Raw genomic sequence first — 26,983 nt, forward strand, 5'->3', positions numbered from 1 at the left:
GATATATGTATATATACAAGTTAACCTGTGCATGATACTCATGCATTCTAGTCAAATCAAGATACTTAAGGTCTTAAAAAGGTTCTTGTCATGCATTTGGGCCTAGCCCAGGCCTCCTCAGGGGAAGAGCGTTACTTCCCGACGCAAGCGGCCTTTTTAATGTGTGTTCATGAGGTAAAATTACCTTACGAAAATGAGTTTGACCCCTCAACTCATAAATGTAGCCTTTACTACCCCTCCCACGGGGGGAAGGGGGGATGATGGAAGTTAACTGACTTGACTATTCTAATTTTTTTGTCAAATAATGTCAGTATACCAAATTTCAGGTCAATTGGATGAGCCCTTTCTGAGAAAATAGTTTTTTACACACACACACACACACACTAACGCACGCCTCTACACATGTGTGTTCATGAGGTAAAATTACCTCACGAAAATGAGTTTGAGCCCTACCAAATTTCAGCCCTTTTTGATTTTTTTTTCCCACACACACACGAAGAATTTAGTAGGTCAGTGTATAACTCTGCCCAGCAGGTGTCGCTGCAACTTGGTTTTTTTTTTTCCACACACAGACGCCACTAAGCATTTATATATTAGATGTATGTATGTATATATATATATATATATATATATATATATATATATATATATATATATATATATATATGTTAGTAGTGGTTCTGGATATATATATTTGTCAGTAGAGGTTCTGGAAATATATATTTATCAGTAGGGGATCTGCATATATTTGTCAGTAGAAGTTCTGGATATATTTGTCAGTAGAGATTCTGCATATATTTATCAGTAGAGGTTTTGGATATAGATTATATATATATATATATATATATATATATATATATATATATATATATATATATATTATATATATTTATATATATGTCAGTAGAGGTGCTGGATATATATTTATCATTAGAGGTTCTGGATATATTTATCAGTAGAGGTTCTGGATATATTTACCAGTAGTGGTTCTGGATATATATATTTATCAGTAGGGGTTCTGGATATATTTATCAGTAGGGGTTCTGGATATATTTATCAGTAGAGGTTCTGGATATATATTTATCAGTAGAGGTTCTGGATATATTTATCAGTAGAGGTTCTGGATATATTTATCAGTAGAGGTTCTGGATATATTTATCAGTAGAGGTTCTGGATATATTTGTCAGTAGAGGTTCTGGATATATATTTATCAGTAGAGGTTCTGGATATATTTATCAGTAGAGGTTCTGGATATATTTGTCAGTAGAGGTTCTGGATATATATATTTATCAGTAGCGGATCTGCATATATTTGTCAGTAGAGATTCTGCATATATTTATCAGTAGAGGTTCTGGATATATTTGTCAGTAGAGGTTCTGGATATATATTTATCAGTAGAGGTTCTGGATATATATTTATCAGTAGAGGTTCTGGATATATTTATCAGTAGAGGTTCTGGATATATTTATCAGTAGAGGTTGACCTTACCTAGCTGACATCCAGAATTCCAGAAGGGCTGTGGATTGTAGTTACTGGAGTCCACTCTGTAGGATGTAGGGTAGATGCGAGAGAGCTGGTGCTGGTTGAATCTTACAAACTGAGCTGGCTTCTGCTGAAGGATCTGATGGGCTTTTGTCTCACTAAATGATGAAACCTGCCAGCTGCTCGAGACTGTGGGATGGAAGCAGATATAAAAAGTTACTCTATAGTATAATGACACGTCAATCGCATGATTGTTCTGAAGATCATCATTGCAATGCAGCATTCATCACCGACCTGGCTTTAGAGAAGATGTGACCAGCAAGTCAACAATAGGTAATCAATAAAAAACAAAAAGGAATACTGTAGGACAACAACAGGGAAAATGTAGGATTTGCTATCTTTTACATGAGTTTTCATATACGGTATGGGAAGGGTGTCCAACCAGTGCTAATTATGGTCAGAGAACTAGGTGAAGTCTTAGGACAATTTCAAATAGGATGTGTGACAGAGTGGATGTCAGCAGTATGTGATTGGTTAGAAGGATCACTATCCAATCACTTCGCATCAACACCATCCTCCTTAAGCCCGTTGGTTGAAATTTTTCCTGAAAGTCCACTTAGGAGAAATAAAAATTTAAATTCACGTTTTATGCTATTTCTCCTTTTACTGTGTATATGACTACCCCATAGTACTCCATAGAGAACAATGAAAAGGAACGGAAGTATATAATGCAACAGACATATTAGAGCATTGAGTTTTTCAAATATCTCCTACACCACAAAAATAATAACTCTGCATTCTATCTATCAAAATAGACTTGTTACTCCACAGGAGTAACAAACGGGCATCGATAAATGAATATCTACTGTATAACTTGGTCTCCCACTTATGAAAGTCAATATAACAGGTTCATCATTTGCCTCTTAGTAGTGCTAAACCTATGACCCCCTGCCAGGGAAACAAATCACCTGGCCTCAACTCTATATTGGTGCACTGTGGAGGTTCAAATAATAACAGCCTCTGTCTATGGATAATAAGCAGAGCCCAAGTTTAGTTGTGGTCATCCCACGCACACCAGCACTCCCGCCCATTTCATACCAACTATTTCTTTCGCTGTGAAATAATTCTAAATTAAGGAATATATCAGCACTTTATGTATCCTAAACGTTCTTCAAAAAATGTGTTCATAATGGAACAAAGTCATTGTCAAATTGAAGTGTAAGGCTTCCATCGGAGGGTACATAAAATACCATGACAGCAGAGATATTAGCAGGAAGCACAGGCTTGAATATTAACAATGGTTACAGACATACAAAAAGTTATTTCACTTTGAAGAAAAATAAATCATAATAAGATTCTAATAAGAGATACTAAGAAAAAACATGTACTACCACCTAAGTTAGGATTGTTCACACGGGTGGCCAGAATCAGATACATCAATCCAATGCTTCTTTTGCTCCTCGGGTTCCTTAAACCATTTCATGGTTACCATAAGGGAGATGAAAAGGTTGGGACAAGGTAGAAGCAGAGAAGGAAACTATCAGTGGTAAATTCTGAGAGTGCAGCGCTCCATGCAAGAGCAGCCTCAGAATTCCATCCCATTCAAAGCTTCACGCTAAATCATGGGTAGAAGCATGAAGAAATTAACGGAATACAACTGAGCACAGCTTACAGCTGTACATACTTCTTATACTTATAGCAATAGGACTGAGGAGATTGAAGAACAGAAACTAAACAGAGGAGGGTAGGAGAGTGTATCATAACCAAAAGAGAGATGAGCAGGGCACAGACTGGCTAAATTAGGTGAATATGGTGGTAGCGGTAGGTGGAAAACATGGCTCGCCCAGAAGGATTTTAATATGAAGGCTCACAGAAGGCAAGAAGAGAAATAGTATGTTTGGACAATTATTTTTAATCAAAATAATAAAAATAATAGTAGGGCCATTTGTGACAAGGGGTGGGAGGGGGCTCATGTGCGACAAGTGGTGGGAGGGGGCTCATGTGCGACAAGTGGTGGGAGGGGGCTCATGTGCGACAAGTGGTAAGAGGGGGCTCATGTGCGACAAGAGGTGGGAGGGGGCTCATGTGCGACAAGAGGTGGGAGGGGGCTCATGTGCGACAAGAGGTGGGAGGGGGCTCATGTGCGACAAGAGGTGGGAGGGGGCTCATGTGCGACAAGAGGTGGGAGGGGGCTCATGTGGGACAAGGAGTGAGAGGGGGCTCATGTGCGACAAGTGGTAAGAGGGGGCTCATGTGCGACAAGAGGTGGGAGGGGGCTCATGTGCGACAAGAGGTGGGAGGGGGCTCATGTGCGACAAGAGGTGGGAGGGGGCTCATGTGGGACAAGGAGTGAGAGGGGGCTCATGTGCGACAAGGAGTGAGAGGGGGCTCATGTGCGACAAGTGGTAAGAGGGGGCTCATGTGCGACAAGAGGTGGGAGGGGGCTCATGTGCGACAAGAGGTGGGAGGGGGCTCATGTGCGACAAGAGGTGGGAGGGGGCTCATGTGCGACAAGAGGTGGGAGGGGGCTCATGTGGGACAAGGAGTGAGAGGGGGCTCATGTGCGACAAGTGGTAAGAGGGGGCTCATGTGCGACAAGAGGTGGGAGGGGGCTCATGTGCGACAAGAGGTGGGAGGGGGCTCATGTGCGACAAGAGGTGGGAGGGGGCTCATGTGGGACAAGGAGTGAGAGGGGGCTCATGTGCGACAAGGAGTGAGAGGGGGCTCATGTGCGACAAGTGGTAAGAGGGGGCTCATGTGCGACAAGAGGTGGGAGGGGGCTCATGTGCGACAAGAGGTGGGAGGGGGCTCATGTGCGACAAGAGGTGGGAGGGGGCTCATGTGCGACAAGAGGTGGGAGGGGGCTCATGTGGGACAAGGAGTGAGAGGGGGCTCATGTGCGACAAGTGGTAAGAGGGGGCTCATGTGCGACAAGAGGTGGGAGGGGGCTCATGTGCGACAAGAGGTGGGAGGGGGCTCATGTGCGACAAGAGGTGGGAGGGGGCTCATGTGGGACAAGGAGTGAGAGGGGGCTCATGTGCGACAAGGAGTGAGAGGGGGCTCATGTGCGACAAGTGGTAAGAGGGGGCTCATGTGCGACAAGAGGTGGGAGGGGGCTCATGTGCGACAAGAGGTGGGAGGGGGCTCATGTGCGACAAGAGGTGGGAGGGGGCTCATGTGCGACAAGAGGTGGGAGGGGGCTCATGTGCGACAAGAGGTGGGAGGGGGCTCATGTGTGACAAGTGGTGGGAGGGGGCTCATGTGTGACAAGGGGTGGTAGGGGGCTCACGTGCGGCAAGGGGTGGGGGGGCCAGGTATAGACTACGGCCCCAGATTGTCTTAATCCATCACTGATAGAACAATATCATGCAGTACAAGTGATTACTCAGGCCGCGCAGTACACAAATGCAGACTCAGGTTAGGACTGGTTATCGCTGTAACTTACTTTCTGTGTCCACATCGTGAATACCAACAGACTTAGTGTATTTCACCAGATCAGACAGCGCCCTGGAAAGCTTCATGGTTTTCTTCTGCCTGTTCATTCTAGTGAATAAAAACAAGCTCATCAATTACCCAGAACAGACCCTGCAGCAGAGGGCGCACATACAGCCGTCATGTTATTATACCTGCTATAATGTAAAGACGCTCTGGCTAAGCTTCCTTGCTGATCTAAGCTATCATCACCTTCTTCCAAGCTGGAACTCTTTTTAATCCGGCCTCCTTTTTTCTAAAGACAAAAAGAAATTTCATATAAATGTGTAGTAATGTTTTTAATTTTAAACATTTTCGAATCACTTTGTACATTAAAACCATTATAAAAATAATACACTATATTCCTTTATTGTGTATCCCGTTAAACGCAGAAGTCAACTGAAACATTAGAGGCAAACGTTTGTGTGTGGTATAATCCGCTCTGCTTAGATCATTCCCTCTGCCAACACATTATTTCCCGTTCTGCTTTATAACGAAAGAACCATTTGATTCCCATCACTGTAATTTGTTTCATCCAGGAGACATTTGCACTAAATTGTGTTCAACCGAGTTGTTCACACCGTTCATTCTTTAGACACATTTTGCCCGGGATATAGAAAATCGCGCTGACGTCCCGGGAAATCAAGATGCAGTGCTTGTGTATGTGCTAGCAAGCCCTTACTGTGATCAGATTTGATCTTAAACTCACTGAAGAAAGGTGGATGGATGAACTTTACCTTACATAAATTTCCATCTGCACCTAGAGCCTTTACACCATTGCTTTGTGCAGCTGTTTAGACGTTTAGCATATTGCAGTTTGGCTATACATGGTCACAGGGAAGTTGGCTATGCTACAAACATTCTAAAAATATGATTGGCGACGGGCTGCTTTAGCCCCACCCATTTCCTCTACTGAGTGTCCATTTGTCTCCCGTTTGAAGAATCATTGCAATAGGTACTCTGACCCTAGATAAAAACATACATAAAATAGTACGAGCAGTATGGGTGGTAAAAGTGCCGCAATGCTTTCAGGAAGGAGGGGGTTTAGCCGGTCGCGTTCATGATTCTTCATCTTGGGAAATGAGGACACAAACTAATCAGACATTTCAGTAATGTACTTTAATCACAGAATGTACAGTATTTTTTGCATGTAACGGATGCATATTAAAGTTGCAAGCTTCAATGTTTTACCTTGATCACGACATCATTCAGCTTCTTTGAATGATCTCGCAGGAAACCAGAAAAGTTTAAATGTTAGCTCACAGCTCTGAGACTTTAGACTTTAAATGACAGATTGACAGCTGCTCATGGTTCAGTGCAATGACAGCTGTGGGGTAAAACGTATACAATAATAATAATCATATTCACCTTGCGCTTGGAAAAACTTCCCATCAGGGAACGACTGTGGCGCTTGTTTGGACTGGGTTCTTCTCCGGATTCCGTCTCCTCTTCTGTCTTACTCTGATAGAGAAAGATGAAATATTACTTTCTGCTCCTGCAATGTATACAAATGGTTTGTAGATACAGAACACAGGTTCATTGAACTATTTAATAGTGGGTGCTGTAATCCCTTTAAATGTACATCTCTATTAACCCACCAGCTAATAGATATTGACAGAAATAAAGGCAACATATCTCTTATACTGGAAGTGATATAAACTGTTGTCAACAACGCAGATAATCCAGTAACCAAGGAATCAATGATTCCTATGCTGCATTCTATGCCCTCTTATTGTCTGGGGCAGATCAGAAAGTAAGATGTCTAATATAAAAGTGCATTAAACCAAAAGGTTTCATAACTAATAATTAATTCAACCGGTCTGATCAACCTTATCATATAAATTAAAGCTGGCTGGAAGAAGAAGCTGGGAATTGTACTGAAACAATAGCTGGAGAACCACAGGTTGTCGGAAACTACTGAACAGACATTTCTAAGCCTATTTCACGTTGCGCTTGTTATTTTGCACTGCGGATATCACAAGTCAGTTACTACGGTGTCAATCGCTGTAAAATACTGCAATGCACATCCGAGTAAAACAATTCATTTGCTAGACTGCAATGAGAATGAACACCGGGAGGCATGGAAATGGGAGGAATAACACCACACACATTTCTGTAACCAGTTGCAGAGAGGCAGCCAAACAAATATTCTTCATAAATATTCAGTAGGCTTCCAAGGAACCCATGAAATGTTTTATCTGCTTGAGAATTCTAGATTGTGCCACTAGGGTGCGCTGTGACTTCAAGAACTGACAAGAGCGGCAGCTGTGTTCATATTACTGCAGCAGTATCACCTTTCCTAAAAATCAAGTTTACAGTTTTCGTTTTTTTTTATTTTTTTCCCCCCTTCTCAATGTCCTCTAGAATTGCCGAAGAAGCTTGCAATGCAGTAGAGTACCAGGAGAGAAATAAATAATGTAATATTATCATATCCATCACTGACAATGTATACATACACAAGAGACAGGAATATCCAATTAAAAGGCAGCTACCATGAAAACTAATTTTCTTATCAAGTGCCCGCAGGGCCATGCTTGGCCATAAAGGTGACCATCAGCAATTTTCACATGATTGCTAAAATGATGCCAGTGTTTTCACCGTAGAGATGGGGCTGTGGTGAAACAAACGTGCCGGATATCAAAAATATTAATTATATAAATCTATTATGTAACACACAGAAAATTGAAAAAGATTGAAATCTATTTGCAGCAAAATATATTCAAATAGCCACAAAAGGTCCCTGCAAAAAAAGTTCTTAAGAGAAATTTTAAGCCTAATTTTATTGGCACCTGAAGACCAGTCTATCGTGTAGTATTGATGCAACAAAGTGTGTTGGGAGAAGGGCCTTGACCTCTTCCAAAGGAATTAAATTTCTTAATCATGTATTGTATTATTTATGAATGAGCTTCCCAGTAGGTTGATGGGAAGCACCACACGTATGTAATGTTATAGGAATGTGTTGGCCGGCCAGATTTCATCATCATCATCACCATTTATATAGCACCACTAATTCCGCAGCGCTGTACAGAGAACTCACATCAGTCCCTGCCCCATTGGAGCTTACAGTCTAAATTCCCTAACATACACGCACATAGACAAAGAGAGAGACTAGGGTCAATTTGATAGCAGCCAATTGACCTACCAGTATGTTTTTGGCGTGTGGGAGGAAACCGGAGCACCCGAAGGAAACCCACTGGGTGAAACTAGCCCAGCTGTCAAAATATGGCTCTCATAACCAAACCCCAAGCCTATTAGGTCTTGGATGTAACCATGGCTGTGGGTGAGGTAAAGCAGGACTCCGTTTTAATGGTACTTTTTGGTTAAAACAATCTAGTTTTGTTGTCGCTATACCGCAACTGTTGAAAGAGATTTATGCTGCAATTGAATTAAAGGTAATATAGGCAGGAGGGCATATTTGTAGCCCAAACACCTTAAGGAATGGTTGAGAGGCCATAGCAACAGAGGGGGATTTAGAGGAAAAACTGGTGTCTCCACAATATTATGTATTGTAGAACTGCTGAGAACGAAAGGACTGTCAAAAAAGTGTAAGCAACTAATACATTGGTAAAGAGGTCATTTGTGCATTGCAGCTTTGTGTTGCATTTTGTGATGGGGGAGATCGTGGGACTGGTGATTAAAAGATGATCTACAGAAGGCAGACTTGGTTCTATACCCACATGTTTGAAGTTAGCACTGCAAGTACTGCCCTTAAAAAGCGGGATCTCCATATTTGGGCCTATCAGGATAGTTCTGCTTCCAACTTGTGGCTCTATCTCAGCAGTATTGCAGTACGGTGACAGAATTGTGGAGGATGTTTAAAGTTCCAGAGTGTATTTTAGAGCAATACGTTAAATAACATCATAATCTAGGCCGTGTCCTCACAAGGTGGGATAATCAGTAAAAGTTAGTAATGTTGCAGTGTAGTTGCTATCACAAGTCGAATCGGAAAGGGTCATTAAAATGATCTGAAATGGAATGTAACCTCAGCCATAACTTCCAGCATCAGTGTCTCCACTTGTTAAACCATCATGAACTAATATAGATTACATGATCACCTTTGCCAATCAAACTCATCCCTCAGATCTTGGCGTACACGTTCAGTTATGTTTTTATTTAATATATGTACTAGGTCCCAGACTGGTCACATACAGTAGTTTGATGCTGGTAGCCACTTTTAAAATCTAAAATGAAAACTCTGCATCAAAACAATCAGCTCATAAGTAGCTTAATTGCTAATAAGACCGAGATTGGGGAAGGTGGAAGTAAGGCTACATGAGATATCTTGCCTTTGATGGATAAAACCCATGTGAGTATTTTATTACAACATGGTAGTTATTTGAAGCGAGCAATTGCAATTAGCTTTTTCCAGCTCTTTCTGCCCATGCAGGAAGATAATTTTTTCTTTTCTTATACTTGGCACAGTTTTGTCTGCTGGGAGTGGTAATTGCCAATTTAATGTGTCTCCGTTTCACTGGAAGGATGCTGGCATGCTCTAAATATTTAATCGGGGCCTGGGTCACACAATGTAAAGAAATATTCCTAAGGGATAGTATATAAATAAATAAATAGATGTGTATAGGAATCTTTCTGGATAACACATTTCCAGATTTGTATAGATATATATATATATATATATATATATATACACACACCGTATATACTCGAGTATAAGTCGACCCGAATATAAGCCGAGGCACCTAATTTTACCACAAAAAACTGGGAAAACTTATTGACTCGAGTATAAGCCTAGGGTGGGAAATGACTTGCTTCTTTTAATAAACTCAGGCTCCCAAAATGTCTCCAAATGTACCAAAAAATCAGCAACCATATTAGTAAGGTGTATATATTGTGTATATATAGTGTATATAGCATTCACATGGGATAGCAGATGCCACAATTTGGAAAATATTGGAGAGGATATGTTTGTTATTAATAATTACTAGATAAACTGCTCACCCTAGGTACTGCGCCTACTTATCCTACTAGGTTGTCTTTAGGACAGTACACACATCTTGCATCTCTTTCTCATTGACGAGGAGCTCTGGATATATCCCCCTGTGTTTACTATCCTCTGTGCCTGGTAGGGAGGGAGGGATTTTCTTCAGCCCTTAACTTCCACTGCGGAAGATAAGAGCTGAGGGACCGGAGAACAGGCACTCACTCGAGTATAAGCCGAGGGGGGCTTTTTCAGCATAAAAAATGTGCTGAAAAAGTAGGCTTATACTCGAGTATATACAATATATATATATATATATATATATATATATATATATATATATATAATTTTTTATCTCTTTGGGCAGAAATGGGTTAATTGCACATTTGAATGAGATACTTATACTATGTGATGTGTGTAGCCAGCAAAGACCGATATAGAATGCACAGGGGGGTCTGTGACTGAGCTGTCAACCGCCTGGGAAACAAAACTGTCAATCAAATGAAAGATTCATTCACAAACGTTGAGGCTGAGGGATACAGATGACCACCCTGGAGGAATAACGGTTTTATGGTTTATATCAGATTGCTTGCACATTAGTACTGTGTTGTGTAACCCGTACACGTTACTTTAAGTACAGTGAAATTATGTCAATTTAAGATAGCTTTGCCAAACCATTGCGAGCAGTCAATCCCTATAAATAATGGATGAACAATCTACGCTGCCATCTATCAATACAATTGTGCCGTAATAGAAATAATGAATAATGAATCATGAAATCAAACTTAGTTTAAAGGTTTTCACTTGACAGCAATGTGTGAGGGACATTTACAGATACAAGTCTGCAAAATGTTTAGTGAAACCAGCTGGTACAATGTGCGCTGGAACGGCGGAATACTTATCCTGGTTACTCCTCCAAGAATGGAATGGCTTCAGTGTTCCATTGGGAACATTTATGCAAACTGATGCATGGGGAAAAAGGTGAAGCCATTTGTTCTACTGTAGTTTAAAACGTAAATCTCCGATACCTTTTCTCAGAGCACCACGTTTTCACGAATACCTCCAATTTTCCCTAATTAATGGATATAAACAAAATCACTAGTCGCTGGAGCTTTTTAGACAGGGCAGCTGTCCAGAGGTTAAAGACATTTTACTTGTGACTTCCGGAATTAGTAAGGCAGTCTTAAACACCCTTTTTATATTTTTCCTTCTCCGGAGTAACAGAACAATTATGGGGGGTCTCCATCAGGACTACCACCATTTCCTCACATATTACCCATGAATTCTGCATTCACAAAGCAGTAAAGTAAGGACATCCAAACAGGAGGACACACTGAAATTTCAAGGGTGCAGTGCTTGGAACACTACCTGTTGTCGGATTTGCCCACCAGGGGCCTAATTCATTAAGGATCTTAACTTGAGAAACTTCTTATTTCAGTCTCCTGGACAAAACCATGTTACAATGCAAGGGGTGCAAATTAGTATTCTGTTTTGCACATAAGTTAAATACTGACTGTTTTTTCATGTAGCACACAAATATCAACTTTAAATTTCAGTGTACAAATAAGCTATCAAGTATTTGTGTGCTACATGAAAAAACAGGCAGTATTTAACTTATGTGCAAAATAGAATACTAATTTGCACCCCTTGCACTGTAACATGGTTTTGTCCAGGAGACTGAAATAAGAAGTTTCTCAAGTTAAGATCCTTAATGAATCAAGCCCCAGGATACTAGGCAGATGTACCTATGCAACACCTCCTGACCTCGTCTAGTTGTCTTTGAATGTAGACAGTTGAGCCAAACCAAACCAAACACCAGCACACACATATACATGGGCACAATGGAAGGGGAAGAAAGTGTTTGGAGAGTAGACTAGATAAGTGCTATCTAGTGCAGGCCTGGCTAGCCTGTGGCTCTCTTGGTGTTGGGAAACTACAAGCCCCAGCATGCTTTGCCAGTAAATAGCCAGCCGATAGCTGGCAGGGTATGCTGGGACTTGTAGTTTCACAGTAGTGTTTCAGTGAGTGATTGGGCACAGACATAGGTACATGCCGTTAAGTTCAGGGTTATTGCAGTATTACTGAATGTACCAGAGACTACCCACTCCCAATTTACTGGCAAGCACTATCCTGAATATATCCAACAAGAGTACTTTAGCAGTGTAGAGAGTTGTACTAAAAATCAGTTCTTTTGGGCAGTCTTCAGTAAAAGCCATCTGATATGTGTGATTTACATTGATTAGAAACCCTGCAAGCTCGCTGGCATTTTACCTTCAGAAAACGAATTTGGGAATTAATGAAAACCTTCTCCGTAGCAGATCTCTGCTTCTGACTTGAAGAAGATTAAAAATGTGTAGAAGATCCGGAGCTTCAATTACAGAGTTTGTACTTTAAATTGTGAATAGTAAAATCTTTAGTCGGGCTTTCCATTAAATCACAGGCATCTGTTCCAGCTTTATCTTTTTATTCCACGGTTATAGAACAGTCTAAATCCTCCAGCCAGCTGTTCTGGATACTCATACACACACGTTGTGAGGTCAGAGTGCAAGATTTAGGCTCTAGAAAATATTGATAGTGGTATTTAGGGTATAGTTTCGCTCAATATCTGTTCGGGGGATGGAATAGAGCCCAAGGGCATAATTTAGAGAGGACATCAGGACAGGTACATTATAAAGACTACTGGTAGCTGGTATTAATGGCATCCTAGTGTTTAATGAATAAGAACATCATATAAGGGTAACAGTATACTCGGCATTCCGCAGGCTGTTTAGGGGTGAGGTACACGGCAGTCTGCAAAAGTACAGACCAGCAGATTAGTTTATATGGAGATGGTGAACGTATCAAGGCGTACCATCCAGAAGCCATAGTAACTTTTCAGTCCAATTTATTTTTCACATTACCAACTTGTAGAGATCCACAAAACATTGCCCTGTTCCAATGAACCATTGATAAATATGCATTAAAAACAATGCATCTTGTAAATAGGATCCAAAAAGAGAATGCATACAGCGTTTTCCTGTAGTCTTATACTACATATTTAACTTCTTACAGTAACTCTGGTAGCACATCTACTATCAGGCTCCTTATTCATGCAAGAATTACATCTTAGTACTCTCCCTATTTGCTCATTACATATCATCATCAATTTATATAGCGCCACTAATTCCGCAGCGCTGTACAGAGAACTCATTCACATCAGTCCCTGCCCCATTGGAGCTTACAGTCTAAATTCCCTAATATAGACACACAGACACAGACAGACAGGGAGACAGACAGACAGGGAGACAGACAGACAGGGAGACAGACAGACAGGGAGACAGACAGACAGGGAGACAGACTAGGGTCAATTTTGATAGCAGCCAATTAACCTACTAGTATGTTTTTGGAGTGTTGGAGGAAACCGGAGCACCCGGAGGAAACCCACGCAAACACAGGGAGAACATACAAACTCCACACAGATAAGACCATGGTCGGGAATTGAACTCATGACCCCAGTGCTGTGAGGCAGAAGTGCTAACCACTGAGCCACTGTGCTGCACATATACGTTGTTTAGCCACCTGCACATAGCTGTATCCTGATTTCAAAGGCTGTGGCATGTAATGGACCTTGGGGAACACATGTGGGACTGTGAGGAATGAGAAACTTGCTGAGCTCATAGACCAGTATGAGTCGGGGAGAGGTTTGTCTGTTACACAGGGATGCAGCTTCCTTGTATGTTAGTACCAGGCTTCTTTTTAATTACTTTTATTTATTTTAAATACTACACTAGAGAGCTGTAGTCATCTATTGTGTTTACTAGGCAAGATACATTTGTCTAATGTGCACTTTTGTTTCTGCGATATTGTGTCTGCACTCCGGAATGCAGCATGCGGCACAGAACGTGAATATATTAAAACTAAATGTCCTTTATAATGATTAAGTACAGAGCAAAGTCTGAAGATTAAACACTGCCATTATAATGGAGCTGTGAGCACTTGAATGAAATAATGTGACAAAGTATTTTTGCTATGTTTCTTTATCCCCACCAAATCACAGGAAAAGTGGGAAGGTGCCAGAAAGGAACAACATCAGTTTATAGAGTCCTATCGCTCAGTTTAAAGTCGTTTAGTGATTGACTTACTGTGGATAAAGAAACGTTCTCACATCTGCACCGAAACCATGGATACACGTTGAACATTTTAGCCGCTAAATGTGTCACAATCCCAGAGAGCTGCCCGAACTTCAACTAATTCTATGTCATGTTCATTAAATGTGCCTTATTAATGTATGTTTATATAGGAAGTCACATCTGAATTGTTAAATAATTTGGCACAATTTTGCCATGGTGCAAATGGGCAGCACGGTGTCTCAGTGGTTAGCACTTCAGCCTTACAGCAATGGGGTCATGAGTTCAATTCCTGACCATGGCCTTATCTGTGTGGAGTTTGTATGTTCTCCCCGTGTGTGTGTGGGTTTCCTCCAGGTGCTCTGGTTTCCTCCCACCCTGCAAAAACATACTAGTAGGTTAATTGGCTGCTATCAAATTGACCTTAGTCTCATGTGGTCTGTGTGTGTGTGTTAGGAAAATTTTGGACTGTAAGCTCCAATGGGGCAGGGACTGATGTGAGCGAGTTCTCTGTACAGCGCTACAGAATTAGTGGCTCTATATAACTAAAAGACAAACATAAATCACCTAATAAAACTACAGTATAGTGTGGTTGTCTGAAGATACCTGCATAACAAAAATTTACTCCTTCTAGATTTTATAGATGTATAGACGGATTTACCCAAATAATGTTCTACTCTGCAGATTCGACTCCATAATTGCAGTCTCATGTACTGTCCCTGTGTGAGTAATTCAGTGGTGGGAGATGTGCCCAGCACCAATCCAGCTGGACGGAGCACCAAGACACTGCATTATTAACAGCCCTGTATAATGTCATCATCTCTAGGGCTTTGTCGCAATTATGTGTCTAAAATAGAAAATTCAAACTCCAATAACACTGCTGGTAACTGCCATGGGTTTGTATTACCATCCCCTGCAATGGACGAAAACCTTATCGCATCTGAGAACTTTGCAGGTATGAAAGTCCAATTACTCTCGCCTCATTACTGTGAGCCCAGATCGCCCAGCCCCGTTCTATAAGCTGGAGAAACGCAGCCAGATCTCAATTTTAAATACTCTGGAATGAAGCCATAATCTGCCCACAGTAATGCGCTCTGGGCTATGTACAGTATCTCATTTGCAACTCATTTACATCACTGAGCCTCTTTAGAATACATTCCGTGAGACATAAGAGATTGTGGACCAGGATATAAAAACACAAATCAAATTCTAAACATACAGTTGTATAACCATAAAGGTCATGTATACAAGATGAAATACACAGGTTGCTAACACCAGACAGACAGACAACTCCAGCTATGGGCACGGACTTCAGCAAATATTTATTTAAAATAGATATATTTCTATCTATACATATTATACATATCTATCTATATACATTTACACAGATGCATTGCTAGTGGGCAGCACGGTGGCTTAGTGGTTAGCACTTCTGCCTCACAGCACTGGGGTCATGGTTCAAATCCCCTGTGTTTGCGTGGGTTTCCTCCGGGTGCTCCGGTTTCCTCCCACACTCCAAAAACATACTGGTAGGTTAATTGGCTGCTATCAAAATTGACCATAGTCTCTCTCTGTCTGTGTGTGTATGTTCGGGAATTTAGACTGTAAGCTCCAATGGGGCAGGGACTGATGTGAGTGAGTTCTCTGTACAGCGCTGCGGAATTAGTGGCGCTATAGAAATAAATGGTGATGATTGCTAATATGCTACAAAATGAAAATAAAAAAAGAAGTAAGCTCCTAAGTCTACCAGTGCCATTCTACCTCACACTTGTTATTGTCAGAGGGGTATTTAACCCAACACCTACTCAATAGATGCCTCTTTTCTAACTGAGGCACGAGGCATCTCAAAGCCTCCGTGATGTCCCTAGTTCTGAAGGTATTTTATAGACTGAAAACTGGTTCAATTCTCAAACTAGCTACCTCCGCCTTGAGACGGCGGTTATGAATTGCGTCAAGGTACAGTACAGTACACAGAGTTTGTATTCCAAAATAAAACAAATTGGGAAATGTACAGGTGTTTTTTTCTTTAATTAACTACATTTGCTCCACAAATAAGAACTTTAAAAAACATTCATTCTACGTCTTCAGATAACTGCAATTTATTGCTTTCTACATTCCCTTCTGCAGCTTTTACTAAATATGCCATTTTATTATATTTATAGCAGTAGAGTTGTCTAGAGTTTTTGCTACTCCGGGATAGGACATAAAGCTGCTCTCTGCATCCAATGGTATCCAACACACAGAGCACAGCCAAGCTGCATCCTATTCCCAGGCCACAAACAAAGACGACTGTCTTATTATAGAAATAAATAGCTGAAAACTAAAAAGGGTACAAGTTGCAGAAGGTTATTCAGAAGCCAATATTCCTCTTCTTCTTTATTTATATGGCGTTACAAGGTATCCGTACAAAATACAAAAATACAACACAGACAGTATACAAGGCTACAACAGTACAGTAAAATGAGTATAACCAAGACTTCAATATCTCCAAGCATAGCAAGTGCAGTGATGTTGAAGAAGAAGAAATGGAGGTATAGGAAGCATAGGAGGAGGTGGGAGGTGAGGAGAACAAGGATTGAGAAGGTTAAGTGGATGGTTGGTAGGCCTTGAGGAACAGAAGGGTTTTGAGAGCTAAGATTAAGGGAAAGACGGATGGAGGGAGAGAGGTCGTTCTAGTGAAGGGGGCAGCATGGGAGTCTTGAATTCTGGAATGGGATGAGGTGATCAGTACAGAGGAAAGGTGACGGTCATTGGCCGAATGCAGGGAACGTGCGGGAGTGCTGATGTAGAGGAGGTTAGAGATATAGGGGGCAGTGGAATGGGAGAGGGTCTAGAGGAGTTTAAAGTGGATTCTGTAGGGGAAAGGGAGTCAATGTAAGGCAAGGGAGAGAGGGGAGGCAGAGGAAGAGCGACGTCAGAGAAAGATAAGTCTCGCAGCCGCATTAATAATAGAGTAAACAGTAAATTAAAGTCTTCATAAGGTATTAAATCCCCTTATAATAAGCATACTTGGACAGCTTAGTAGCATAGTGGTTAGCATTGTTACCCCCCCCCCCCCCCCCCCCCCCCAGTGGGGTCATGGGATTGATTCCAACCAAGGCCCTATCTGTGTGGAAGTTGTACCCTAACTCCTTATGGAACGTCTTTTAAATATGAACATAAGATTTTTTTATGCTGCCCAGCATTTTACAAAAATAACATTATTATGTTCAGTGAATGCGATTGTTGTGCTCGGATATTCTGTGGTAAACATTATCCAGGGTATTATAATGTGCACATTGCTGTGGCTAACACTGAATTCTGACACTATAAATAGGTGGAGAATGGATAACCTCAAGGTCTAGATTCCTCTGCGTGGGACTTCATTACATTTCTAGGAAAACGAATGATAGAAATAGTGTCGCTTCCATTATCACTGCGTTATAAACCTCTCTTGGGTACTTCCATCTAAAACACATTTTTATTGGCCAAAGCAATGAGTAAGGTAACATTAGAAGTAACTGATGACAAAATGAGAGGTCAGTAAAAAAAAAAAAAAAAAATGTGGAAAGGAAAATAGAAAACACATTGCTTGAGCATACTTGCCTAGTTTTAGGCACTGAAGTCCGGAATATCCTGGACAGGGGGCGTGACTAGAGGGCGGTCAATCGCGTCATTTTGGCCCCGCCCCCCACGCAAAAAATGATGTTTTGATGTGGGGCCAAAATGACGCAATTCACCGCGAATTGCATTATTTTGGCCAGGTATTTGCCGGATGCGGGAAACTTGCCTGCTCTCCCGGGAGTCCGACCCGGATTTCGTGAGTCTCCCGGACATTCCGGGAGAGTTGGCAAGTATGTGCTTGAGGCACCACCTAGATTTCCCACAAACATATAGTAAAACAAACATGAGCAGCTAACGTGTCGGCATGAAAATCAAGGCGACTCTTTAGGACAGTGATGGGCGCATGCGGCCCTCTGAGCCAAACACCGTTGGCCGCCAGCTCCTTCATCTGTGGCCCCTAGCTCCTTCCTGCATTACTGTCAGATTTGTTACAGCTTGTTTATACTGCCTGCTGATATATTATTACAGGTAGGTGTCTCTCTTTGAAAAAATGTATTGTTTTAACTTATTACTGAGATTAAGGGTAATGTGCAACCCCTTTTGATGGGTAGAGGGGCGCCCTTACGTCCCCTGATGGCTTGCCCGTCAGGTTGACCTTCATTGGTTTAGGAAAAATGATTTGATTTGGATAGAAGTAATGACAGCCTGTCACTGACAGGATAAACTGAAACTCCTTCTAGGAAAAAACCCAAAGAACAGATGTTTTTATAAAGAGCTCTTATGTGTCATACTTAGCTTCCCACTGCCGCCCTGTCAGACTGAGCTGGGTGTCCGAGTTGCCAAACACCTATTTTAGTAATCATAGTTGTACAGGACATAGCTGTACAGCGTAGGTATACAGGACAGAATACGTCAGCTGAGAGAATGGGGCTTGGCTGGCAACACGGGCAATTGTCCACTAGCTAGGTCAATTTAGTTTCCTTAGAGGAGTGCTGGTACTGAGAGATAAGCAAGGCTTCCTTTACTGCTGAATTATTTAGCGTACTCAGAAGTCCGTAATCACGTTGTACAGAACCAATGTTGGCTCCTTGTAATAGCTAGTCACTGACGGCTCTAGGAGTCCATTTGTTGTAGCCATGCTTATTGTACATACTGTCCCATAGTAACCTGTTAATGTGAGATGATGCTGTGATGATTTGTGCTTGACCACAGGCCAGCAGCTGTGAAGTCAGTCTCAGTGCATCAAGCATGCTTTGCATAAAGTAACATTACATAAACACCTTTTTCTTACATCTAATAAAGAGACATTAAGGATTAAATCTGGACAAAGCTACGTTTGGGTGTTCATTCATCACTTATATATAACTATAAAAAAAATACATAGGCTCCGTTTCATAAAGGGGTACGTTTGACACCATAATATATCAGCCAGTGGTCAAAGTGGGCAGGTATATACCAATTCTCCGATTGCCATCATTATACAACTACCAAATTCCGTTAACTTACGTTTTCCATACCACCACTTTTAAATTTCCACTTCGACCACTGATTTCTGTTGATTACAACAACCGTTTACCAGGAGCCTCACATTAATACCCTTGTACTGTTAAAGACCCAGCTTTGTCCATTACCAAAACTCTCAGGCTGTGATCTCCTGCTTGCCTCCATTCTCCCATCTCGACACTGCCCCTGTCACACGCAGCCCTGTCCTAACTAACACAATCATATGAGTGGAGCACTACCTTCCACAATATCGGTGCACTCATCTCCTGAAACAATATGTGCTGCTGTGAGCGTTATGACCACTTCAAAACGGTGGACACACAGATGAGCGGGAGACAAAGGATGATTAGAAAATAAGTTGCTTTGACCCTTGTCAAATATACCATAAAAAAAAGAACATTACTTGAAAACACCCTCTAAAGTCTGGGAGGATGAACAGGGAGAGAAGAGACCAACTTAAAGGTTGGGTAGTTCTTTCTTGCGAATATGCCTTATTATGTTAGAAAAGGACAGACCTAGGGTGTAATTTCGATTCTATACCCAGAAGAGGTGTCTTCTGCTCTAGACAATTACTTCTTTATTTCCCTAGAAGCTTTATTAAAAATTCGCCAAATAATGAAGCTAAAATAAAACTGTGTACAATCTCTTCTCTTCAAGCTCTCCATTAACTCGGAAGTAATAATTTTGCAAAATTCATTAGCATGCCCATTACTTAGTTTGCATTGTGGAAGCTGTTGAGTAGAGATACAGCGTGTGAAGGCAGCCACAATAAAAGGCTACATGTATCACAGGATTCTAAATCGGCCACCGGGAGCACGGGACAGGCTGAATTTCCGCGGAAAATGTGGGCAGCCGCAAAGTATTTATCATGATTAAGAGAAAAGACAAAGACAGCCATTAGCGCTGTAAGCCAAATTAGCTTAATTAGCTATAAACTTCCACGGCTAAATTATATTTTAAGATTAACTGCGATTACAGTGCACTCGGCTGCTTGTAGTGTAGCCAATGAATTTATGACCGTTCTTTCTTAACCGTTGACAATACCCAGAATTCAGTGCAGGAAAATTCATTGTGTACCAATCAGGCAAATGGAAAGATAGTCAATGCATGAGAATGTTTCATTTCGTTAAATATTCATAATCAGTATTGTATTTATTAGTAAAATATTTGCCACTTGTATCATTTTCACTTTGTATGGCATCGTACCTGTTGTGCATTTGAGTACATTGACTAAAGGTTAACTCAAAAATTAAATCATAATGCTGGGTACAGGGACTTGTAATACCTAAATACCCAATTGTCAGTATTGCACCATAGCGTATGACTGTGTATGACCGGGTATTGTGTTTTAGTTCAGCTGAGCTGCAGTACACTTGAATGTTTTGTCTTGTACTTGCTGTTTTTGAATAACTTATGCAAATAAAGTATATATTTTTCAAATAAAAATATATCAATACTTGAAATAGACTTCTTCCTAAAATCATCCGTTGTGAACTTAGAAACACACTCTTGTTTCCGTTAGTCAGATAACCGTCTAACTGTGAATAAATTAAAAAAATGTATTCTTTAGCTAGCAAACATTTACATTTAGCTGTTGGTCAGTAATTCAGAGTAGGTCTCTCTGAGTCTAGCCACAACCACATTGGCAATTAACATGGCCTTAAAGTACCAAAGTCCCAAACTGTGTCACTTATTAAAAGTTTCTTCCTTACCAAATGTCTTTCAACTGCAGGTCCAGAGTTACATTTCTGGTGGGGGAAACAAAACAATAGCAATTAATGTAATGGCAATTATTTGATCTACAAGCTATGCCAGCTGAAAATTATATAAATAAAGTGAAAAAGGAAGGTGCTTCTGAAAGAGACAGACACAAATGCTCCAGCTGTTGTAGAACTGCAAGTCCCAGCATGCCCCGTCGGCCACAAAAGCTGGCGAACCACAGCTTGAGGAACTCTGGCCTAAAAGATCCAAGTACACGGGTTGTTCAAATGTATTTACATTGCAGCTCAGAAATTGTTTAAATGCAATCTTGCCAACATTTCGTTGTGGAGTTCAGGGAGATGACAGGCAGGGGGCGTGGAAGGGGGCAGGGTACTGTCAATCATGTCATTTTGACCCTGCCCCCCACAACAAAATCAATATTTTGTCGGGGGGTCTGGGCCAAAATGACGCGATTGACCGCAAATCACGTCATTAAGACTACTATCCTGCCCATTTCACTAGGAAGTGGCCAGGATTCGGGAGAATTGCCCTGTCTCCCAGGTGTCCGGGAGACCTACCCGGATTCCGGAGTCTCCCGGACATTCCGGGAGAGTTGGTAAGTATATTTAAATGTCCCCATAACCTAAAATATCACTTGCTTTATATGAAAGAGCCACAAGTAACGTCCACAACTATATATTTAAAAGTTCCATGAACTTGTCACTGCCCCCTGGAGATACCCAGTATTGAGCCATGCTCGGCATGGATATCAATAGTTCCTGAGCACACAAAGCTTCTTTCTCCCAAGATGAGCATGTTACATTGTAATGTTATTGAAGGATGGAGTGAAGAGAATTACAGATAACATGTACAGTACACATCATTGTAAGTATTGAACACTTTGTCATGAAATGGGCACAAACACACACATTATATATATCTATAATATAAATGTCTAGTGGCGTGTGTTTGTCTGTGTGTGTGTGGAAAAAATAAAACCAAGCTGCAGCGCCACCTGCTGGGCGGAGTTATACACTGACCTATTAAATTCTTAGTGTGTGTGGGGAAAAAAATTCAGAAAGGGCTGAAATTTGGTATACTAAGATGTTTTTAATTTGTTAATTTAATTTGTTAATTGTTAAAAGTGTTTATAAAGATTTAAAAAATATATATATATATTTCTTGAAGGAGAAGTGACAGTTGGGAGTGGTTGGTGGTTGCCGGGGGTGACAGTGGGGAGTGGTTGGTGGTTGAGGCCTGGGCTATGGCCCAAATGCATGACAAGAACCTTTTTAACACCTTAAGTAGCTTGATTTGACTAGAATGCATGAGTATCATGCACGGGTTAACTTGTATATATATATATGCACACACACAAGCTACCATTTAGTAAAGTTGTGCTAAGACTGACTTGTATTTTAGGTAGGGGTTTGTTAAATACTACACATGGAATGCAAACACATGCACAAATTCCTGTAAACATCTGTCTAAATGGTGAGTTTCTTGTCATTGCTTATAATTGGCAAGTTCAGTGTTGTATAGAAAACTTGTGGTGTGTATTCTAAGGAGTAAATCCCCTATTGTAAGTTATTACGGATATTAGAAGTCACTTAGGATTTATGAGACCAGCCTTGTGTCTTTACATGAAAATGGAACTCCCACGACTTCTAATTATTATTATAATTATTATTATAATTTATAGTTGGCTCACATTATGTCAAATTCAACAGTTATAGTCTCCAACTACATCTAGGGGTATATTTACTAAACTGCGGGTTTTAAAAAGTGGAGATATTGCCTATAGCAACCAATCAGATTCTAGCTTTCATTTTGTTGAGTGCACCAAATAAATGAAAGCTAGAATCTGATTGGCTATTATAGGCAACATCTCCACTTTTTGAAACACGCAGTTTAGTAAATATACCCCATAGTGTTATGGAACAGAAGGATTCACCTATGCTTTGCAGATCAACAAACTGGGGAAAAAAAAGTATTGCACCTTCTTTAGCTCTGGTTTCTGGCCCAGTTTTCCGGTGGGGGACAGCGTGGAGACGGTAAAATTGTTAGGATCCTCGCAGTCCCGGATTTTGGATTCCTTCATCAGCGAGTCAAGCCTCTTCTTAGCTATGTTTTCCACTTGCTTCCTGTTGGTGGAAGCCTACAGATATGGAAACACGTGAATAAAATATGAACGTTTCATTGCGGGAACAAAAAGTAATGTGTAAAAAGTTATAACTAAGCGCTGTGTTCTACAAACCAGCTCACTAATACTCAAAATGAAAATAGAAATGATGTAACTGTAATGGCTCATGCAATACTTTTCTAGTCACTGGGATAGACTGCAGATACTCCGAGTAAGGATAGGAGGCGGTTAAAGATCTGCTTTATCCGTGAAAGATGGTGATGTCTTTACTGAATGATTGATTGTTAATGAATTCTCTAGATGAAAAGTCTACAAATATTAATTTAGCTGGAAAAAAAATGCAAGGGGCGTCACTGGAACTTGAGAGGGCTCATGCATTTTTAAATATTTCCCATCACGCAGTCTAGACAGAGGAGCTTCTAACAAAGTGACTGACCAAATTAAACTACTACATTCTTTTACAGCTTAATCAGGGATAATGATAGAGCACGATGTAAGGCAAAGCAGCGTAAAGAAGTAGCTTTCAAACCAGTAGCCTAAAACCTTTAATGGGCCAGGATTTGCTTATATCGGCTTGTCCAAACTAACGCACCTGCATGAAAAATGGTATATTCATGTCTGTCTGTGCAGGAATTCTAGAACTTCTCGCAATAAAACAGAATTTTTCATCACATTAGTGTTTGGTTTTTTTAAACTCCTTTTCTGATGATTTGAAAAACAATAAGGGGGAAAGATATGTGTGGCAATTAGTGGTGCATTAAAACAGTTTATAATGTTTTTGGCCTGAAACTCCATAATGCGCTGTGAATTCTGCGTATTCAAAAAGGCTGCAGGTGTAAATTAGAGTGGTACTGTCATAAACAACATAGGCCCACGAAGCATATGCCTTCCATTGTATCAGCTGTAAAATGTATAGAAAACATATAAATATATATATATAAAAATAAAACAAAAAACAGGCAAGACATATCGTTAGGCCAACTGCGGTTTCTATGTGAAGAAGGGCTGGAGTGAGAGAAATGATGAATCTGCCCTCCAATGTTCACATTGATTAAAATCATAGTTAAAGAAGAACATTGAAATAATGAAATATAGCTACAAATATAGTGTGTAGTGTTTGTGGACAAGGTTTGGTCGCCCTATAGTGCTCCTGACATCATGAATTATCATATTATTTTATTTTTTTAGTTACATGAATTAATCTGTCCTCCTTTCCTGCAGATCGTTATCTGTATATGGCTATAATATATACTCAATTTAGTTGCTGCTGCTGCTGCGGGCCCCCCCTCCCCCCCCCAACACTGGTCCCACAATATCCTTATTATCTGTTAACATTTCTCCTTCCACCACAGACCTCCATCCCTTCTAACTTCTCCATTATCACAATGCACTATGGAATGCTAGACCTGTCTGTGACGAACCCACATCCATTCACAACCTATTCCTAATTCTTTTAGTCTGCTTGTTATTACTGAAAGATGGCACCTTCCCTCTGGCACTGCTACAGCTGCTCTCTCCTATAGGGTCTCTCCCTCACCCACACTGCTCAACCGGGTGAATTCATCAAACAATGTCCTCGCGAAAGATCCATCACCATCCACCACCCTCCCACCGTTTTACTGAAGGTGAAGTCTTCACACTTCAGACGCCGCTCAAATCTACCTCCCAGCCTTGGTGTCATTCTTGATCCTACTCCTAATCAAACTCCACACATCCTGTCACCTTCTCCTTCCAAACACTGCCAGAATATGACTCTCTTTCACTCGGGATATTACCAAAACCCTTATCCATTCTGTCATTATCTCCGCCTTAACTACTGCAACCTCCTGCTATCTGGGCTTCCCCTCATAAGTCTTTCCTCTCTACAATCCATCATAAACGGAGCAGCAAGACTGATCATCTTCTATCGCCTCTCTACATCTGCTGCACCACTGACTCCCCAGTACCTTCAGAATTTAATTTAAGCTACTCTTCCTTACCTTCAAAGACATCAACCAACTCCCGCCCTTCAAACATCTCCTCCTCATGTGATTTACTCCCTCTCACCCTTTGACATCTGCCTCTCACCTGTACCTCACCTCCTTTCCTATAACCACCGCTCACTCCCCATCTCAAAGACTTCTCTGTGCTGCTCCTCATTTATGGAAAACTCTTCTGAGCAGACTCTGACTCAACCTTCTATCTTTCTAACACTCTCTTCTTCATTATAGGGTACCAATCCCCAATACTACTCTCCCTAAATATGTAACCAGCTAGAGTCCCACCTCCACTCTTCGTCACGCAAGCTCCTATTGTAGTGGTGGGCAACTGGCAGGCTGCGGGCCTTCACCTGCGACCCCACTCTTTGTTATAAAACAGAGAATAGGGAAGTTAGGGACCAGGGGTGATCTAAGATCACTATTATTATTATTATCTTTAATTTATAAGGCGCCACAAAGGGTCCGCAGCTCCGTACATTACATATAGAGAAAACAGTGAGCCATGATACAGAAAGAACAAAAAAATGAACAAAAATATATACACAGACACAGTTAACATGGTAATGCAAATCAAATTATTACTGGGATAATCAGTGAAAGTGATGGTAGAAATCAGCGTATCAGAAGTAGGCCGAAGCTTAAGAAAATAGGGCTAGGGAAGCAGGCCAAGAGGTACAGGGGGTGATGGAACAGTAGAAAGAGCCCACAAGGAAAGAGGGCCCTGCTCTTGAGAGCTTACATCTGAGATCAAATTTGTTGCCACACCCTCAGGTAGACACTGGTCGTGCCCTCTTCTCACACTTTAAGTACAGGAGGGAGCACAAAGCAATCACTCAGATCAACTGCTGAGAGCTCCCTTACTCATTCAGTTTTGAGAAGCATTGTGACAGCAGGAGGTGCTGGAAGCATCTGCCCCCCCCCTCCACACTATCTTCTCTATTCCCACGGTCACCCTGCTCCACACAGGTTGTGTGATCTCTGAGTGGTTCCTCTTCACTGAATGTATGAGGAGCTTGTTGATAGCAGGTGTAGGTCATATACTGAGTAGTTCTTTACAAGCGAGGAGAGTGGCTGCTGACAAAGAAGCAATCATCAAAAATACAAACAAAATTACTACCCCCTTTCACCCTCTAACCTTCCCGAACATCCTGCCACCTAAGGTGAGCTCTCACCTTATTGTGCAAACAACCCTGGTAGAGACTGTCTAGAAATCAGGACATTGTCATTTGGTTTTGACAAAGATATACCTCAATTTTATTGTCCTAGACAGCGAGTAACATTGGCAAGGAGAGACAGACAACGATTGTGTCCTGTTTAGACACATTACGTTTTGCAAACATGTATGGGAGGCCACTAATTTTTGCTTTAATACCAGTAATGTCTTATTTCAACTACAAGTGCAGCCTACCAATGATTTAGTAAGACGGAATACAGTATATTATATAACTGGCATGATTAGAGAAGATTGGTGATTAGGCTAATCAGAAAAATTTGCATAGTTTCCACCTTTGCCCACACGTCGGAGTCAATGTTCCTAACTGTGATAGAAATATGAAATGAACGCAGTCTGGCGCATATCAACACCAAGCAGAGGCAGAACCTTTCACTCGTTAGCACCAAATTAATTTTCATACACAGTCTCAGGAACGTTCCTTGAATAATGGGTCAGACTTTAAAGTATTAAGGTCCATGGATAAATATTTTAAATACTTACTTACGCTTTACTGCCATTTAAAAGTAAATTTAGAACTTTTTCAGCTAAGCATTCACAAAAAAATGAATGGGATGAGGAATGCAATAATTTGACATGAATCGCTTAGCAGTTTGATTTCAGCACTCACAGAAAGAAATATCTTGCAGCAAAAAGGAACGGAAATTGACTTATAATGGAGAAAAACCTAAAATCCATTCTGTTTTACTGTATAATTGCAAAGCTCGTCTGAAACGATCGAGTTATTAGCCTTAGACTAACCCTCATCAAGAGATATTCCACATCTGCTAATAATTCTGACTGGTGAACTTTCATTTCATGATGATTTCATGACACCCATGTTCTCCAGATGAACTAATTCGATAGCCGCGCGTTATTCCTAATCACAATTAAGTACGCCAGAATGTA

General features: G+C 41.0%; 1 protein-coding gene across 1 annotated transcript in view; it reads right to left on the minus strand.

The window, feature by feature from the left end:
- The window catches only part of LOC142106635 (1-phosphatidylinositol 4,5-bisphosphate phosphodiesterase eta-2-like), a 116,595-nt gene that overhangs the window by 38,824 nt on the left and 50,788 nt on the right, over positions 1-26,983 (minus strand). Inside the window, exons 8-13 of the mRNA XM_075189630.1 lie at positions 22,742-22,900; positions 20,754-20,789; positions 6,322-6,414; positions 5,109-5,209; positions 4,928-5,025; positions 1,489-1,671 (exon numbers count right to left, since the gene is read on the minus strand). Coding sequence (XP_075045731.1) covers positions 1,489-1,671; positions 4,928-5,025; positions 5,109-5,209; positions 6,322-6,414; positions 20,754-20,789; positions 22,742-22,900 — 670 coding nt within the window. The remainder of the gene's footprint in view (positions 1-1,488; positions 1,672-4,927; positions 5,026-5,108; positions 5,210-6,321; positions 6,415-20,753; positions 20,790-22,741; positions 22,901-26,983) is intronic.

This window comes from Mixophyes fleayi, chromosome 11 (assembly GCF_038048845.1).
Source record: "Mixophyes fleayi isolate aMixFle1 chromosome 11, aMixFle1.hap1, whole genome shotgun sequence".
Taxonomy (NCBI): domain Eukaryota; kingdom Metazoa; phylum Chordata; class Amphibia; order Anura; family Limnodynastidae; genus Mixophyes; species Mixophyes fleayi.